This window comes from Cornus florida, unplaced genomic scaffold, assembly GCF_030987335.1.
Source record: "Cornus florida cultivar Cherokee Brave unplaced genomic scaffold, ASM3098733v1 CherokeeBrave_3.0.0_Hap2_Chr07, whole genome shotgun sequence".
Classification (NCBI taxonomy): domain Eukaryota; kingdom Viridiplantae; phylum Streptophyta; class Magnoliopsida; order Cornales; family Cornaceae; genus Cornus; species Cornus florida.
In genome coordinates this window covers 7,292,446-7,307,448 of record NW_026775577.1, presented here as the reverse complement: position 1 = coordinate 7,307,448, position 15,003 = coordinate 7,292,446, and the positions used below count along the sequence as shown (strand labels likewise).

Genomic DNA, 15,003 nt, shown 5'->3' with positions numbered 1-15,003 from the left:
AGCACATGTGGCCTTCAAGAGAGCATCAACACACTTCATATCTGCAATAATAGCATTTAAGTTGAATTATATATCTGCAAAAAATATTTATATTACATATATATATTGCAAGCTCACAATAGCAACAAATATATTACATATAAAAGAAAATATATACCATCACCTTCAGAAGGATCAAGAGTGCTGAAGAGAATTCCAAATCTGATCAGCAATAGTATTACGCAATTGATCCATTTCTCGAAGCTGAGCCGAAGGCACATGCTCAACAATCTCATCATCTTCACCATCACTTTGAGGAGGATCATTACCATCAAATATGTCATCAGGCTGATGCTGATTTTTGATAAAATTATGTAATGTGCAACAAGCCATTACAATCAATACTTGTGTTGATAAGGAGGCATTGCCCTCAAAATAGTGAATCTCATCTTCAATAACCCAAAGCATCGCTCAATTATATTTCTCAAAGATGAATGCCTATGATTGAACACTTCCTCCCGACCACGAGGTTGTCTAGTCCTACGGTATTCCTGAAAGTGGTAAGCATGACCTCGAAATGGGGCCAAATAACCAGACTTATTGGCATACCCTGAGTCCACCAAATAATACTTACCTGCCATGTTTAGAATACATAAAGATATATACAGTATGATAAACTAACCATATATTAAGTGAATTTATAAAAAAATATTACCTGCTGGTGGAGCTGGAAAGTTCATTGCCTCATTTTCAGTACACTCATTTAGGATTCTCGAATCATTAGCTGAGCCTTCCCACCCAGCTAGCACATATGTGAACCTCATGTCAAAGTCACATACAGCCATTACATTTTGTGTGGTATAACTCTTTCTACCACGAAATGGAAGTTGTGTACTTGCTGGCAGAGTTACAGGAATGTGGGTTCCATCTATAGCTCCCACACAATGCCTGAAGTAAGGGTAAAACCTAGAAGACTCTCTAATCTTATTCGGAATCACAGAAAAATTAGGAGGGGTAATGATATGGGTGCCCAACTGACATACTGCATGCAACACAGCATGGAAGTGTCTAGAAATGGTTTCAATGGAGTGTTGAAATCTCTCTGCTACAACACGATTCCTTTGATTATGAGATAAAGTGAGCAAAAAGATTGCCACTTGTTCATAAACAGTTAAAAATTTAGAATCCTTCAGCCCTATACCTTTCAGGGTACTACACAGTATTCTAAAAACTTCAGGGTACATTCTAAAATTTTCATAACATTTTTCTCTATGGCCGTTTAAAATCTCCATAACATATGTTTCCCCTTGTAAAATGGAATCCCTACAACGCCTCTTTTGATAGAAGTTCCGCTCTTCTAAAAGAGCAGCAAATATTAAGACACTCTCATTATCCTCCTCATCGTCAGATAATTGAATTATTCTTCTTATATTGTTCCACACATCCATTGCCCTATTTAAATATTTAATACAAGCAAAGTATTTAAGTTAATAAGCAAATCAATTAAATAATAAACAAAACATTTAAATAATAAAACAAACATTTAAATAATGGTATTAAAGTATTTGAGTACTAACAAGCATCCAAGAAATAAAAGTATTTAAGTTATTATAGCCATCCAAATGTGAGATAATAAAAGTATTTAAGTTATTACAGCAATCCAGATGTGAGATAATAAAAATATTTAAGTTATTACAGTAATCCAAATGTGAGATAATAAAAGTATTTAAGTTATTACAGTCATACAAATGTGAGATAATAAAAGTATTTAAGTTATTACAGTCATCCAAATGTGAGATAGTAATAAGTTAAATGATGACACAAAACACAATCATCCATAAAGAAAAACTCAAACATTCAGTGCCCAACCAATTCTTACATCCTCAGGTGCTGAAAGAAAAAATTTCTGCCACTTCTCAGAATCATGTAATAACTTCGATACCTTAGCGAATTGGGCCATCTCAATTCCAGGTATTTTTTGTAAAAAGAGCATGGAGGCGTCAAACATTTCATAATCTCTATCCTTTTTTGAGGGAGAGAGAACTTCATCATCTCCTTTCTCACATGAAGATACACGAGTAGAAGTAGAAGATGTTTTAGCTGTTTTCTCTATTGCAGCTTCCATTCTCTCAGTTCTCCTCTCAGAATTCTCATTCATGTTTGACAAGAGTGCAGCTATACCAGGAGATAAAGCATCTCTTTTGGCTTTCTTACCTTTACGTAAAGGTGGGGGACTGACCTCACAACCCTCTTCCTCATCATCGTCATCATTGGGAGTGGGCAAAATGATTGTGGGTGGTACTGTAGTGGATGGGTGGGCATGCATCCCTCTTGCATATGTGTCCCCAAATATAGTCATCATCTTGTCAAAATGCTTACATCCATATTTTTTATACTTATTTGCATTCGTAACAATTTACAAATTTTGTTACAATATTAACCACATAACCAATAATATACAAGATTTTATTATTTATTTATGACTAATAATTAAATTACTAACCTTGCACAACCTATCCCATCTCTCTTCCTCAACTATAACCATGCCCGTCTCATGGTTATATCCCACGCCAGTCTCCGATAATAATTTCTTAAACTCAGTATAAATTTTCCTCAAACCATTAAACTTATTCCGAAGTTGGGTTAAACCAAATTTTCTCCCCGTTTGAACATTCATTTGTTTGACTAAATTACTCCAACCACTTTTACTAAATGTTGTGCCACTACGATTATTAGCCTTAACTTCTTCCGCCATAATATTCACGAATTTTTCAATGAATGACTCATCCCATAACAATTTTTCATCGTTCGTAACTTCAACCACTTCTTCAATTGTGAGAGAATCACCGCATTGTTCCACATTCTCAACATTCATATTCATCTAACATATTAATAACAACACTATAATTAATAACCAAAAAAAATAATATTAAATTAGGAAAAACTATTGATGGTATTAAAGTTACTCTATCACAACTACTGATTCATGAATGTTTATACTATTAGAATATGTTTATTCCCCTTTTATACATTTGCTAGAAAGAGCTTATGATATTAGGTTTTACTTAGTTCCTATAAAACGTACATATAGTTAATATGGCATAAGTGCTGGAGAAGTTCACACATTTAATAAAGAATACTGAATCAAAATATAAAAAATAAAGAAACACAATTTCAACTATGGGTAATCAAGAACAACACAAAACATTAGTGGTAAACTAAACAGGATTATATCATGACACTAAGCAATAGATACAATCTAACTACACAGAAATAAAAAGATGAAAATGAGTGTAATTTATGCTTAAAAATTAAAAAATAACAGGTGCATAACAATAGGAATCGAAACAGTTCTCCAAGCCAAACCTTATCTAGATAACCCACTTAGTTAAAATAACACATACTCCTGAACAAAAAGATTAGATGAATATAAATCACTATTCTTATAAGTGTTTTTTTTAAACTAATTTCTATTTTTCATAGTAAGGGTGTACAAGTGTACAACATGGAAGATAAAATTAAAGAAAATAATACAATAATTTATTATACTATATATACTATACTTACTGTATGTTATGTACACATCAAGTTTTGAGTATTTACCTTTGAAAATTTTACAAAATCAACCTCTTCAAACCCAAACGATTCCGAACCTGAAATTACAAAAAAAATTATTCAATATTCTACATGCAATTCAATAAACACGCATATATCATCTAGTATTCAAATTTCCGATAAATACTTAAGTTCTTAAACAATTACAAAGCTAACCATTGTCATCTTTAAAGTTAACCATTGATCTTGAATTTGAACCAAAGACAAAAGGTGACTATAACAAGACCATCTTGCAATCAATCATAAAAAATGATATCAAAGTGATGAATTCTCTCTTCCCAAATTGGTAAATGAATTCTTCCTCACACAATTGGCACCCACAGAGTGTCACATATTTGTGATTTAGGCTGATTTCATTACCCACATAAAATTACTTTATGACAAGTGAGAAATTAGGCAGAAAGTTTAATAAGGTATTAATATGCTGCATCTATATATTGTATATTGGAAATAAAGAAAACCACAATTAGAGAGAAGTTGTGAAAGTATTTTGGCGAAAACCACAATTAGAGAGAAGTTGTGAAAGTATTTTGGCCCAATACCATTCATAATTAAAAAAAAAAAAAAATCCACACACCATATGAACCCCCCAAATAGAAATTATAGAGCAAAATTAGCACAAATCAATCTTTATGCAGCATTCAATCTTTATGCAACAAACTAGTTATCCAAACACAAACAAACAAATTCACCAATAAGATTTCCATCAAAACTAGAATGATTAAAAGAGGAAAAGGAAGAAAAAAACAAAAAAAAAAAGTGATTCAAAAAGTTCTCTAATTAGATAAACTAAAACCCCAAAAATATTATAGGAAACTTCAAAGACAGAAACATAGCAAAATTCTGTAAATGAAATGTAAATGTGTTATAAATGAAATGAAATTCAATTATAACACACCAAATAACATATTACCATTTGCTTAGAGAAAATTATATATTCAACATATTTCAGCTTCCAACACAAACAAAAAACATAGAAAAAGGAAGAAGAAAATCAATTACTGGTCTCATAAAATACTACAGTGAATTTAAAAATTCTCTTAATTAGATAAATTAAGACCATCTTTAAAAAATTATAAGAAAAATTCAACGGCACAAATACACCTAAATGAAAAAATAATAGTTAATTACACTATAAATATGCATAACTCATCTATATATGTGTGCAAAAAAATTAGAGAAGAGAATTCATATAAAGTAATTACGTGATTTATTCTCATTAAAAATGAAATATTTAATTAATTATCATACAAATTAATGTGCATAAAAAATATGTATGCAGATGGATACACTTTGTAGAGTGAAAAATCTTTCATTCATTATTCATTATTCATTAAATAAGTTTATAATGACTAGGAATTTAGATAGACTAACAGCCTTTAATTATATTAAAAAATGTTACAAACTAATTAGTATATATATATATATATATATATATATTACCAATAATTAGTATATATTATATTAGTTAAAACATAAGAAATAAAATTTCTATTGACATTTTATATAGTAGTATAGAGAGATATGGTATTGATGTACCTAAAATTGTTGGAATTTTTTTTCTCTCTAAAATTGTTGGAATGACTAAAGAAAATCATAAGAATATTTTCTAATTTGCATCCATAATTTGTTATGACCATTAGAAGAAAAAATGAAAAAGTTCAAAATAATAAAATGTGAATTGCAAAAATATTACAGTGTTCAATATTCACATTACCTTTTCTTTATGAGAAATTGAGAACCGACCACTGTAATTCATGTATTCGTTACAACCATTTTTAAAGCTTTATTGCAATTTAAGTTCAGTTTTTATGAGACTGCAGATTAATGTATATGTAAAATTGTATATTGCCATTCCTTTTATTAATTAGATGAAATAAGCTCTCTGATCCTTTCATTTTCTTTAAACTTACAAAACCAAGAATCATTTTCCAAAGCTTTACATATTTCTTCAACATTTTCCTCTGTAAGTGGCCTACTCTTATATTGTATTTTGTTCTAATTTATTAATTTATCAGTTTTGGGGTCCTCAATAGAACTGTTTCTGGATCTTTATTACTTGTTAGTAGTCCACCTTGTATATAGCACTGAGAGTTGAATTTTGTAAGTGCGTGTATATATACATTAATATATATATATATATAGACATATTCTTATATCTAATCAAAGGAAGATCTGAACAGAATGCAAAAAAAAAAAAAAAAAAAAAATTAAATAAAAAGAAAAAAAGAAAATCACTGAAGATCTGGATCTAGGAAGGCAGTGAAAAATTTAGGGCTTTAGGCCAACTTCTAAAGATGAGACGAGCTAGGGAAAATCACTGAATATAGTTCTTATGGAGTACATGAGAAGCACAGTTTTCTTGTTTCACAACTAAATTGAAGACACAGTCTTTAAAGAGGAGAGAAATAGAAGAGAGAGTACTCACCACAGTTCGTGCTTTCGATTTTGTGCTTGTTAACGACTTCGTGCTTGCGATTCCCTTTCGTCGCCTCCTAAATCGTCTTCTCTAGGGTTTCAGATTCCCTTTCGCCTCCCAAATCGTCTCCCAAATCGCTTCTCTAGGTTTCAGAGGAGAGAGAAAAGATCGGGCCAAAATGTTGCAGACGACGTTTTAAAGTTACTTCCTCCGCTACAGTTCAAGACCCAACTTACTTCAAGCGCTACAGTTCTTTTTATTGGGTTACAGTTCAGAAACAACAAAAAACACCGAAATGGTGTTTCAGTTTTGGGCCAAAATTGTGCACTGTTTAAAATAATATTTTTTTACTGTTTAAAACATAACAAGGGCTACCAAACATGTTTTTGGGCCTAAAATGGAGTCCTGCAACAAAAACACCAAAGTAAAATACATAACAAACAGGCCCTAAGTGTCAAATTAACAATTGCATCAACCAAATATACGAGTAAATATTGAGTGCGCCAGTGCCATGTCATAAGTGTATCGATCCCATGGAATATAACATCTTATTTTGTTATGAGTAATTTTTATAATAAGTGTATCAATATTTTTTTAAAATAATACATTACCATTAAGTGAGTACACTAATTATGTGGCGCGTCTGATACCTCCAATATCTACTCCACGTGTACAATGTTTGTTTTAACAATGCCAGTTCATTTCTACCAATTGATCAGCTTTGTGGGCCCGTTCTTCATGCTTATAACTCTTTGCGAAAATGTGCAGATAAAGTGTCTCCATTGTATGAATTTGGGTAATGAGTGTATTTATTGTTACAAGTTGGATGCTGACTAGGTAACGTACAAAATATTTTAGGCCACCTCTGGCAAGACAATCAATGCATGTCAAAACCCGTTGGCTTTTTTGTGGTTAAATTCATATTTATTATTAGTGAATTTTGTTGTATTTTTTTTTTTTTTGAATAATTTTGTTATTATTTACTTGTAGGTGAATTTCGTATCATACGAAATTTATGAACTTCACGTGAAATTCACCGCAAGAAAATATGACTCAAAATAATTTTTTTTTTTTTTTTTTAAAGAAAAGAGAGTTTGAATAAATATAAATCAAATAAGATGGAATAGAAAACAGATATTCTTAAAGTGAACAAATATGGGAGGAATATTGTCCAAGACATAACTTTCTAAAGCAAAACTCAACTTTATCACGTGTGTTGTTTGAGCGACGTTGGCTAATCCCCAACTTTTGTCAACGAATTAAATTTGTCAAGCAAGATGAGTTGAACTGTCTAACCGCACTTTAATACTCTTTCTGTTTCTCTTTGACTTTTTTCGTTTTGGTTTCGAATAATTTATATTTATACTGTGTTCGTAAGAAAGAAGTAGTGTACTCCATAGGATCACTTTCCTTATCAAACAATATATATATATATATATATATATATTTATTATATATTTTTAAAATTTAAAATTTAAAATTTAAATATTTAAAACTTAAAAGAACAAGTCAGTAACTTTTTAAGGAACAATACATAATCACATGTCAACTTAAAAATTTTACTATTCAAAATTGATATTCTTTTTGGAATCGATTTAGTATTATTTTTTATAATAATAATAAATAAAGGACGAGACATTTATGAAAGAATATTGTTACTCTCTCTTTTTGAGTTTGGTTAAATGAAGGAGAAAGAGAAAAAAAGTAACCCCTTAGGAGAGAAGAGAAAGGGAGATTGTTAACACTAAATTTATTTAATATATTTTAAGGACGTTATTGTAATTTAAATTTTTTATGATGAATGATTCATCTATGCTCTTTCTTTTCCTACTTCATCTCTCAACCAAACACCCACCCCTTTTCCATCCATCCTACCAAACAAATCATTATTATACTTTGTTTGGTAAGGGGTGAAAAATTAGAGGGAAGGAAGAGGAGAATGATAGATAGATCATTTTTAGAGCAAGTATGAAGTCCCTTCTTTTGGATGGAAGGAAAGTAAATAGATATTATTATTAATTTATTAATATATTCTTAAATATATAAATCAAAACATTGATTTGAGGATAACGATGTCTTTCCAATTTAATCGAACTCTCTTTATTTTTCTCTTTCTTTTGGATTGAAGCAAAATGGTGAATTCATCCTTCCTGTCTTCCTTTAACAAAGCAATGGAGTCTTATTGCATCCCTTTTCTCTTCCTATCATTCTCTCATCCTTTCCTCCCATCAAATGAATCATTACACTCAAATTTTGAATATTCTTCCTAAATTGATCATTTTTAAGTTATGTACAAAGAAAGAATGGTAACAAGTGTGTGCTTCGAGATCTGATTCAAAAACTTAAGATATTAGGTGTGACTAATCCAATTCATATATACTCATTCATTTTTTTATCCGACACCCTGCCAAGCTTAAGTTATTAGGTGCTTTTCCATTCGGCACCCTTTTACTTGAGGTACAGAACCAAACGCCCTTTTGGTCAGACATTTGGCGTGACACCGGATCAGGATTAGATTTGGCTCTGATAAGACCTATAATGGATGAGTGTATCGTGATTCGATCCAAAAATTTAAATTATTAGATATAACTAATTCAATCCATATATGTGCTGTAATCTTTTTTAACAAACCTAAATTTATTCTTAACTTAATATTTTAGTTTTAAAATACTTAAATTGTATTTCAATACATTAATTATATACATTAAAATTAAAAATAAATGTGTAGAAATAGTATTTAAGGGTGTTGAAAATTTTTACGTGAGTATAATTAGACAAATATTCTTTAAATATTGTCCAAACATGACATTTGGCACTTTTGATGCACAAAGGTTGATGTTTTGGTCATACTCAGTTACGTACGGAGTCAAAAAGGACAAGAAGCAGCCCAGCTGCAGAATCTAACAAATTTGGCCACATTTCATTTGAATTTAATTTGGAAAAAATTTACTCTAAATTTCTAAAATATCTAAAATACATTTTCAGCAACATAAAAACTATGGATTATAGAGCAGAAATCACCCTTTTCCCAGTTTCAAGCCATGGATTTCCCACTGATTTCAAGATAAGACCAAAAAGTTATGCACCAAACAAGAGAGAGAAAGTGGATTTAGAGAGAGAAAGTAGAAAATATTTATAAAATTGTCCGAAGGAATTATCTCTGCAACTCTTCAGCATAGTCCTGTTATACATACTCTATATATATTAACTTATAACTTATTATATATATATAGAAAGTGGGAGTATATATATATAGAGAGAGAGAGTAAAGGAAGTGAAGGCGTAGCAATGGCTGAGAAGGGTGGATCTTCGAGAGTCTCAGCAGCTAAACCTCCAACGATTGCTCTCCCACCTCGTTCCTCCGTCGAAGCCCTCTTCACCGGAGGATTTGGGTTGAGCCCTGGACCCTTGACGCTAGTCTCCAATTTCTTCGATTCGGGGAGTTGTTCCTTCTCTCAGCTGCTCGCCGGAGCCATGGCTTCGCCGGTGGCGGGCATTACCGGTATAAAGCCGAGCTTTTTGGCGGACAATTCGACCGATTGTTCTTCGAAAGAGACGAATCAGGGAGATGGGGGTGAGAGGAATTTAGGGTTTAAGCAGAATCGGCCGATGAATTTGGTGGTAGGTCACTCTCCTATGTTTATGGTTCCACCTGGGTTGAGTCCTTCCGTGTTGCTCAACTCACCAGGTTTCTTTTCACCGACTCAGGTAATTCATGGAATCGTTGGTGTTTATTTTTCGTATTTGGTAGGTGAATTGTTGAATTTTATTGCTTGGATCTTATTTTTGCTATTTAATATAAGATTGTAAGTGGAATTGTTAATTTGTTTGTTGTTTTCATGGTATTTGTGTGGTATCACAAAGACAACAATATGCTTTTGATTGTTTATTTTGTAAATGATGGAGTCTAATTTCAGCAGAACACGCATTTTTGTGTATTTATATACTAATGTAATTGTATATACAATTATACTTACATATGTATGTAATATGTATCATCATCATCCCATATGAATAGAGTTGGCCACATATGTATGTATATATCTGTGTATATGTGCATTCACATGTTTCTTATATGTCCAATTCATAGCTTTACTCTTGTTGTCCCTGACCTTGAGGTTATTCAATTTGTCACTTTGATTAGTGGTGGTTTGCCTCTATGCTGGATTCGGAATTGCTTGCCATCAAGGTTTTAAGGGTCTTGATTCTTAGTAGTCCACGGGAATGGTGGATTGAGGGACGAAGGATCATCTGTTTCTTGATGCTTTTTCGTAGGTTATGCACTTAATTTTTATGATAAATAATGTGAAATATTATTGTCAAAGTGCCCTTTATTGCTTCCTGAGAAATTAGATGGTGTCAAGTGTTAACCAATCAGCTGCTTTAGATTTCCGAGGAGTCAATGCATCCAGCTTTGGCAATAAATATCACTGGATGATAATGCTGCCATTTTGTCATATGAATCTTTTCTATCCAAATTTTGACTTTATTCCTTTTTCTTTTCCTCTTGTGTTGATGTCTTGGTTGGGTTATTTAAACACTTTAGAGAGTGGTTCTTTTGTTGTGCCTCACTGGAGCAACATTACGCGTCGGATCCATGTCCACATCTGTGGATTTTGTGATATTGCAGTCTCCTCTCTTGAAACCGTGCTTTCCTTATAAACACTTCATATACGGTGTAAATTATCAGCTGATGGAAGCATTTCTTCACGCTCTTGATTTATAAATCAGGTTCAGATGATTCAACCCTTCTAAGTGCAATAACCTATAAGTTTATTATTTTTGTCAGATCATATCTCTGTTGACGTAATCCTTTTCTTGAGATTTTTTAATATAACTTTTTTTTTGTGATATTTTTTGGCCGTATATGTTTAAATTTAAAAAATTTAAGTTGGGGTAATATAAGAGAAAAATTTCTTATCATGTAATATGTTTATATCCTTTGGTAGGTCAGGATGTTCTGTTAAAAACTTTATACATACATATACATATAGGTAGATATATATAGATATATATATATAGATATACTGAGAACACCTAACCGAGAATGATATATAATTTTTATGCATTGCGTTCAGTATGAATGAGGTGGCTTCTGATGGTGCTTGGCATGTCAACACTATATAATTGTTTCAGCCTTTAGTTGTATTAAGTAATCAATACCTGGTCCTTGTATTCCGTGCAGAGCCCCTTTGGGATGTCCCACCAGCAGGCTCTGGCACAGGTTACTGCTCGGGCTGCATTATCACAGTCTTATATGCATATGCAAGCCGAATATCAATCTTCTTCACTAGCAGCTTCTGCAGACGTTGCTTCCAATGCAACCATACAACAACCAGTGGACACAGTAGTATCTGAGTCTGAGCCTGAAAGTTCCACAATGGAATATTCAGATGTTTCTCATTCTGATAAAAAATCACTTCCTCCTTCCCTAGCTGTAGATAAACCTGCCATCGATGGCTACAACTGGCGAAAATATGGGCAGAAACAGGTCAAGGCAAGTGATTATCCTCGAAGCTACTACAAGTGTACACATCCCAATTGTCCTGTCAAGAAGAAGGTGGAGCGTAACCTTGAAGGCCAGATAACTGAGATTATCTACAAAGGCCAGCACAATCATGAACTGCCTCAACCCAATAAACGTGCTAAAGGCGGCGGCGGCGATCCGAATGGAAGTAACAACTCTCAAGCAAGGCCTGAACTTGGCTCTCAGATTCAGACAGAATGGAACAGGTCAAATGAAACAATACATTCTAATTCAGTATCTACCCAACTTACACATGTACATTTACCTCAATCAAGTGATCAGAAGGAACTGGTTGATGCTGAAATAGGTGACGGGGATGATGATGAACCAAATCCCAAGAGAAGGTCAGTTTTATGCCTAAGATTTCTTCTTGATATAAAGATTTTTTTGTTCGACCTTCCCATTTCTTATATAGATTGCCTCGTAGTGCAGGAACACAGCAGTTGGGGCATCTGAGGTAGCTGTATCACATAAAACGGTCACAGAACCAAGAGTCATTGTGCAGACAAGAAGCGAAGTTGATCTTTTGGATGATGGATACAAGTGGCGAAAATATGGGCAGAAAGTGGTCAAAGGGAACCCCAATCCAAGGTGGTTACTTTGTCTTTATGTTGGGTACTGATTTTACTATTCCAGGAGTGGTTTGGGCCATAAGATTTGATTAACTTTGTGGAAGACCTGTACACTTCTCTATCTGTTTTTGTCTTTGATGATTGTGTTGTGCAAGTTGATTCTGATATTCGTTTGCCAGATATCTGGCAAGTGGATTATATTGTGTATTTACTCAACAGGATGAAAGTTATCAGAAAGATGCACTTAGAATTGGTGTTTTAGCCACTCTTTCATCCCTTGACTTACATGAATATATTTCAACTGCTCGTTTGTGGTCCTAGATCCTTTTTATACCCAATATTAACACACACTATTTTATTGGTAGAAAATGCTCTCTTTTAATCTTACTTCCTCGAACTATACTTCCTGACCCTTTTTTCCAAAAGCAACAATGCCTGTTTACTGTTATGACTCTACATTCATTCTTGATTCAACATTTCAGCATGTAAAAGATTCATGTTCTTCAGTTAGTGTTTCAGATGCCTTTTGCTGGTACAATTCATGCGGTTATTCATGTTGTTTGGAAATATTTGGAAATTCTTTATGTAGAGAATTTTTTTTTTCTTGCCTCTTTTGTTATAGTGGAATACCAGGTTTTTCTTTCTTATTTAGAAATAGGTCACGATTTCGGGATTTCAAACGCTTAAAGAGAACTTTGTTATAGTGCTTTTCTGATTTAATCTTCCTTTTTAGCAGCACAGAGACAATCTTTGGTCTCTCCTAGACATTATTGCTTTAGCCACAACCTCCAATCCCACGAGTAAACCACCTTTATACTCTCTCCCCTCCTGTGAGCTATAAAGCAGTGGTTTTATAAATGGTGGTTGTGTTATATCTCTTTAGAGTATTATATATCTTTCTACCTTTACCTCAGCACTTGGTTAACAAGCATAGAATGAAATGACTGATTAAATTATGAGAGATGTTGTACTGTCCCAGGATTGTAACTTGAATCCTCTTTTGGGTCCTCACTCACCCATTTCTTTCTTAGAATCCTTTTTTTTTTTTTTTTTTTTTTTTCAATAATCTTACATTTTTTTTTTTCTTTATGAGTGTTTACTATGATGTTAATGCTTGAAGTTTTAGGAACCATTCTATCTTCCCAGCATTTGATGAATGCCTATGGCAGATGCTGCTACTGCATTTTTGCTTCAAATTTGTGCTGCCATTCATACCCAATGAGATTTAAGCACTTAAGCATATGATAATCCTATTTGTAAGGCATCCATGCATGACATTGACTTCTAAATTCCTGATTGGAGCAGCTTGTGATATCATATATTTCTGCAAAAAATGACAAAGATACATATGTTATATAACACAGAGGACTCAATCTTTTGCTGTTGATGCTTTTGATCATTAAATGAAGGAACTAATGGATCATTTTGTTCATTCCTTTGTTCATAGGTTTTTCATTTCTCTCTTTTATTTCTGCTTTTTGTTAGAGTGGGTGTCATTTTCTTGTTTGCATGGATTTGTTTCTCCGGTTTTTAAGGCCATTTTACTTCATTGTGTAAGATATTCATGACGCATGTTAGTTTGCAGGACATGAATGGTTTGTCCTTTTTCATAATGATTTGACCGTTGTGAGAAAAATATTCGTCATGATGATGTAATATTGAGCTATGTATTCATATCTATCATAAAATAGTAGGCCAATCATAAAGGCTCTTATAGTTTGCTGAGTCTGATTTCTACAACTTGATTATAATGTCATTTGCCTTGATTGCATGTTCTGCATATTTTCTAAATGTTGAAAAAGCTTATGTTCCAAGTTTTGTCGATTCTTAAATGGCTGTATGTATAGAAGGTGCTACTTTCTGCACAACCAGAATGAAAAGGGGAAAAAGAGTTGTGTCTACTTTATGTGAGGATCATCTCTGATGCATCTGAATTCTGTCTGCAGGAGTTATTACAAATGCACTAGCGTTGGATGCAGTGTCCGTAAGCATGTCGAGAGGTCTTCAACAGACCCCAAAGCTGTCGTAACCACGTATGAAGGAAAACATAATCATGATCTTCCAGCTGCTAGAAACAGCAGCAACACAACGCAATTGAAACCACAACGGATGGTAGCTGAGAAACCCGCCCTACTTGATCAAAGACCAGTTCTTTTGCAGCTAAAAGAAGAGCGAATTACAGTGTAAACTGCACCTGCTGGAATTCTTTTAGAACTTAAAGGAGATATAAATAAAAAGGAATCATTCGATAACTTTTTGAGAAATCCACAACAATGGCTGCTTAATGTATAGTGGGTTCAAGGATGATATATGCTTGTGTGTACTATATTGTGTGTGGGAAGTTGGAGGTAATACGTACTGTTATTTATTTTTATTTTTGCCCTTCCTTCTCTCTCTACCAGTCTCGAAACTTTGAACTAGGGCTTGGGAATTAAGATCCAAAGCCACTAGGGTAAAGGTAGACCAGTAAATATGTACTGTTATTGTTTGGTTGTATACGCTCAGATGATATGTATGCTTTCAGTATGTAATTTAAGTTGCCCACCATTCCTAGTTCAATTCTTGTCTTTGCTTTTGCTTTTTTTCTTTTTTTCCCCGTGAGATACTTTATTTGTAACACCCTACCTCCCATTTGGAGAGAGGGCGAGGGTTGTACTAGCCGGGTTATTGCTTATTTGATCTTTATTTTGTAATGTTGTTTGAACTGCAAGTTGCAAAAAGACCATGCTAATTTTGAATAACTTTTTGTTGGAGATGAATGCTTTCACATGTACTCCATTTATTTGCTTTACTTTTGATAAAGGATAATCATTTTCAAACTTAGCGGTGAACCCGAGAATGCTAGTGGAGGGATTTTTATTCTTTGGATGCATTGAATCGGGAGGGATAAA

At 33.1% G+C, this 15,003-nt stretch overlaps 3 protein-coding genes across 3 annotated transcripts; 1 reads left to right on the top strand and 2 right to left on the bottom strand.

The window, feature by feature from the left end:
* Nucleotides 1-377: 377 nt before the first annotated feature.
* On the bottom strand, nt 378-1,427 carry LOC132316185 (protein ALP1-like). Its single transcript, XM_059814699.1, has 2 exons — nt 695-1,427; nt 378-613 (listed from the first exon to the last, which is right to left on the bottom strand). The coding sequence occupies exons 1-2, from the start codon at nt 1,425-1,427 to the stop codon at nt 378-380; spliced, it is 969 nt and encodes a 322-aa protein (XP_059670682.1).
* Nucleotides 1,428-1,828: 401 nt separating this feature from the next.
* On the bottom strand, nt 1,829-3,775 carry LOC132316184 (uncharacterized). The gene is made up of 4 exons (XM_059814698.1): nt 3,751-3,775; nt 3,583-3,632; nt 2,483-2,860; nt 1,829-2,353 (listed from the first exon to the last, which is right to left on the bottom strand). The coding sequence occupies exons 1-4, from the start codon at nt 3,773-3,775 to the stop codon at nt 1,829-1,831; spliced, it is 978 nt and encodes a 325-aa protein (XP_059670681.1).
* A 5,244-nt stretch (nt 3,776-9,019) lies between these two features.
* LOC132315947 (probable WRKY transcription factor 4) lies at nt 9,020-14,671 on the top strand. The gene is made up of 4 exons (XM_059814406.1): nt 9,020-9,721; nt 11,199-11,884; nt 11,973-12,131; nt 14,059-14,671. Exons 1-4 carry the CDS (start codon nt 9,302-9,304, stop codon nt 14,297-14,299), a joined length of 1,506 nt encoding a protein of 501 aa, XP_059670389.1. The 5' UTR covers nt 9,020-9,301; the 3' UTR covers nt 14,300-14,671.
* The last annotated feature ends 332 nt before the right edge of the window (nt 14,672-15,003 follow it).

Bases quoted from the DNA above. Each gene is read 5' to 3' on its own strand.
- LOC132316185 (XM_059814699.1), bottom strand. From the start codon at position 1,427: ATGGATGTGTGGAACAATATAAGAAGAATAATTCAATTATCTGACGAT. The intron at 614-694 runs GTAATATTTTTT...TAAACATGGCAG, and splicing joins CTTTCCAGCTCCACCAGCAG to GTAAGTATTATTTGGTGGAC.
- LOC132316184 (XM_059814698.1), bottom strand. From the start codon at position 3,775: ATGGTTAACTTTAAAGATGACAATG. The intron at 2,861-3,582 runs GTAAATACTCAA...TTAATATGTTAG, and splicing joins ATTTTGTAAAATTTTCAAAG to ATGAATATGAATGTTGAGAA. The intron at 2,354-2,482 runs GTTAGTAATTTA...TATGGATGTAAG, and splicing joins GATGGGATAGGTTGTGCAAG to CATTTTGACAAGATGATGAC.
- LOC132315947 (XM_059814406.1), top strand. From the start codon at position 9,302: ATGGCTGAGAAGGGTGGATCTTCGAGAGTCTCAGCAGCTAAACCTCCA. The intron at 11,885-11,972 runs GTCAGTTTTATG...CTCGTAGTGCAG, and splicing joins GAACCAAATCCCAAGAGAAG to GAACACAGCAGTTGGGGCAT. The intron at 12,132-14,058 runs GTGGTTACTTTG...TTCTGTCTGCAG, and splicing joins AAAGGGAACCCCAATCCAAG to GAGTTATTACAAATGCACTA.